Source organism: Terrapene carolina, unplaced genomic scaffold (assembly GCF_002925995.2).
Source record: "Terrapene carolina triunguis isolate 2854851 unplaced genomic scaffold, T_m_triunguis-2.0 Scaffold34116, whole genome shotgun sequence".
In the NCBI taxonomy this organism is placed as follows: Eukaryota; Metazoa; Chordata; order Testudines; family Emydidae; genus Terrapene; species Terrapene triunguis.
In genome coordinates, this window is record NW_020698467.1 from 1,961 (window position 1) to 5,135 (window position 3,175).

The 3,175-nt window shown below is 62.5% G+C and overlaps 1 protein-coding gene across 1 annotated transcript in view; it reads left to right on the plus strand.

Moving 5' to 3' along the window:
- The first annotated feature begins 327 nt into the window (after positions 1–327).
- Positions 328–3,175, plus strand: part of ATP1B2 (ATPase Na+/K+ transporting subunit beta 2) — a 3,258-nt gene continuing 410 nt past the window's right edge. The window contains exons 1-5 of the mRNA XM_026646138.2: positions 328–457; positions 859–963; positions 1,697–1,902; positions 1,994–2,050; positions 2,946–3,044. Coding sequence (XP_026501923.1) covers positions 391–457; positions 859–963; positions 1,697–1,902; positions 1,994–2,050; positions 2,946–3,044 — 534 coding nt within the window. The 5' untranslated portion in view covers positions 328–390. The remainder of the gene's footprint in view (positions 458–858; positions 964–1,696; positions 1,903–1,993; positions 2,051–2,945; positions 3,045–3,175) is intronic.

A 3,175-nucleotide genomic window follows, 5' to 3' on the forward strand; every position in this document is an offset into this window, starting at 1 on the left:
CCAGAGGAGGGGGGTGCAGAGGGAAAGCCATGTGCACCCCCATTCCTGTGTGAGCTGGGGGGGCACATCCAACTTCCCCCCCCGGGAGCCCCCTATTTGGGGGGGTACATGCCCAAACCCCCTCCCTCCTGTGCACAGTTTGTCCGGGGGGGGTTAGGCTATGTGTTGGGGGGAGGGGTAACCCCGCCAATTCCCTTTTAATCTCCTAATTAACTGGAGCCGGGAATGTGGAGGGGGGGCTCCGGTGCTGGATGAAGGGGGGCTCCGAGGTGGGGCCTCCCCCATGTGGGGGCTTTGCTTGACCCCCCCCTTTTTTCTCCCCCCCCAGCCTTGATCCTGTTCTTCTACCTGGTGTTTTACGGTTTCCTGACGGCGCTTTTCACGCTCACCATGTGGGTCATGCTGCAGACGGTTGACCCGTACATCCCCAAGTACCAGGACCGCCTCTCCGTGCCCGGTAAGGCCTTGTGGGTTGGGGGGCACCCTGGGGTGGGGGGCAGCATGCCCCTCTGCACCTGCATTGCCCGTCGCATGCTCATCGCACACCGGTTGCACGCTCATTGCACGCCTGTCGCACGGACGCCATACGCCCGATTGCCACCCCCGCCTCCGGCCCGGGTTCCTTGGCCACGGCCCCCGGCTGGTGCCATCGTGGGAGGGTGGCCCTGGAGGTATCCTCTTGTGTGCCCCCTATTTTTTTTGCACGTGCGTGTGCGGGCCGTGCACACGTGCGCACACACACACGCGCCTCTCCCGGTGGATCCCGCTCATTGCATGTGCCCGGCTGCATTGGCACGATATGGGGGGGGGCTAGAAATGCCCCCCTAAAGCAGACCCCCCCCAAAATATTCTCCCCAGGGATGATGATCCGCCCCAAGACAGACACCCTGGACGTGACGTTTAACGTCAGCAACACGGAGAGCTGGGACCGTTACGTCAAGATGCTGAATGACTTCCTGGAGCGTGAGTTGGGATGGGGCAAAGCGGGGGGTGGGGGTGGCGTCCCCCCATTAACCCCCATTTGGGGGGAAGGGTGTTGGGATGGGGATGGTGGCTTCTAGTTCTGGGGGACCGCGGGGTGGGTGTGGGGGAGAAGAGGGGGTGAGACTTCTGGAGGGGCAGGTGGGGTGTGCAGGTGGGACAGATCTTGGGGGACATGGGGGTTGGAGAAGCAGATTTTGGGGTGCGAGGGGAGAGAAGGGGGAGGGGAATTTGGGGCATGGGACAGGGGTAGATTTTTCTTTTTTTTTTTTTTTTTTTTTTGGGGTGTTGGGGGGGGGGGGGTGGGGGGGGGGGGGGGGGGGGGGCCGGATTGGGGGGGGGTCGTGGCCCCCACCCCACTGTGGATCCCCAGCGATGTGCTTAGCTCTTGGCGACCCAGGTCCCTGCCCCCCGCGTTGTATCTGCCCCCCTGCAAACCGCCTCCCTCCTCCCACGGCATGCATTAGCCCGGTTGTGCCTGATGGACTGTGGGGGGGGAGGGGGGCGTCCGTAGCCGTGGCTGTCTGGTCAGAGGGAGGATGCAGGTGAATGGCAGACTGCTGCCCCCTGGTGGCCATCAGCAGAGCCGCAACCTTTTCCATTAGGATGTTGTTAACCTGCGGAACTCCCCACTGCAGGATTTTCCTCAGGGCTTTAACTCTGGTAGCTCCTCAGCGCTAACCTGCTAACTCCCCCCTTGCCCCCCCCCCCGCAGCCTACAATGACTCCATCCAGGCGGCCACCAACGACGCGTGCCGCCCGGGCCGCTACAACGAGCAGCCGGACAACGGGGTGCTGAATTACCCCAAGCGGGCCTGCCAGTTCAACCGCACGGCGCTGGGCGCCTGCTCCGGCCTCAACGACCCCACCCACTATGGCTACGCCGACGGCCGGCCCTGCATCCTCATCAAGATGAACAGGGTAGGTGAGGCTGGCTGGGGTTTGGCCCCCCCAAATTTTGAGGGTTCTCCCCCACACACTTTTGTGACACCCTCCCTCTTCCTCCTTCCAGGTCATCAACTTCTTTGCGGGGGCCAACCAGACCATGAACGTCACCTGTGCCGCGAAGGTGAGCCCCCACCCCACCCCGCTGCCCCCCCTTCCATCACCCCCTTTTCTCTTCATTAATTTGCCTTCCTTGTCTCTCTCCGGCTCTTCCCGCCCACAGCGGCCCGTTTCCAAACTCCAGGCGGTAAGGGCCGTGTCCGGGCAGTGGGGGATCCCCCTCCTCGGGTGGGGGTGTCCCCCAAATATATACAACCCCCATCCCGGCTTTTAGCACTCCTGTCCGCATCCCGTAGGACCTTGGGGAGCCGCTGGTTGGTTGACTAGGTCCCCATGATTTGTACCCTGAGTTAGATGACGTCTGGCTGCACCCCGATTTGAAAAGCCCCCCACCCAAATTCACCTAAGCTCTGCCTCTCCCAGCCCCAGAGCAGTAAGTGGCTTTGCTGATCCTGTCCAAGACAGCACCCCCATTTTAGCAGATTCCCCCAACTGCACCCTGATTTGAGATCCCCCCCCCCAAATTCCCTGGCTACCGGGGTCTCTTCTCGCTACCTCTCCTTCTCGGCCACTTATTCACTCATTTCATCTCACTCTCCTCCGCCTTCCGGGCAGCTGACCCTCGAGATGGAGCGCGCAGTAAGGACAGGAAATGGGGGGGCTTGGGGTGCCATAATGGGGGTGGACAGGTGGCTAGGAAAATGAAGGGGGGACATGCCAGGGTGGGGCGGAGATGAGGTTGGGGGGGGCTCTGAGGATGGGGGGGAGCTGGGGGGCAGGCAGGGTGAATGCAGGGGACTAAGGCTGGGGGGATGGCGAGGGAACGGGGATGGGTTTTTTGGGGGGGAGGGGGAGACCCCAATGGGAACGTGCAGAGGGATGGGGTGGTGGGGGATGGCTGGAGGGTTCTGGGTAACCCCTGACCTCTCTCTTCTTCTCTTTCCCCCCCCCCCCGCCAGAAAGAGGAGGACGTGCAGAAGCTTGGGGAGATGGTGATGTACCCCCCCAATGGTCACATCGACCTCATGTATTTTCCCTACTATGGCAAGAAAGTCCATGTGAGTGTGGGGGGTGGTCTCAGCACTGGGGGGTTCTGGTTCTCTCCCCAGCTCTGGGAGGGGAGTGGGGGCTGGTGGGTTAGAGCGGGGGGGAGTGGGGGCTGGGAGCCAGGACTCCTGGGTTCTCTCCC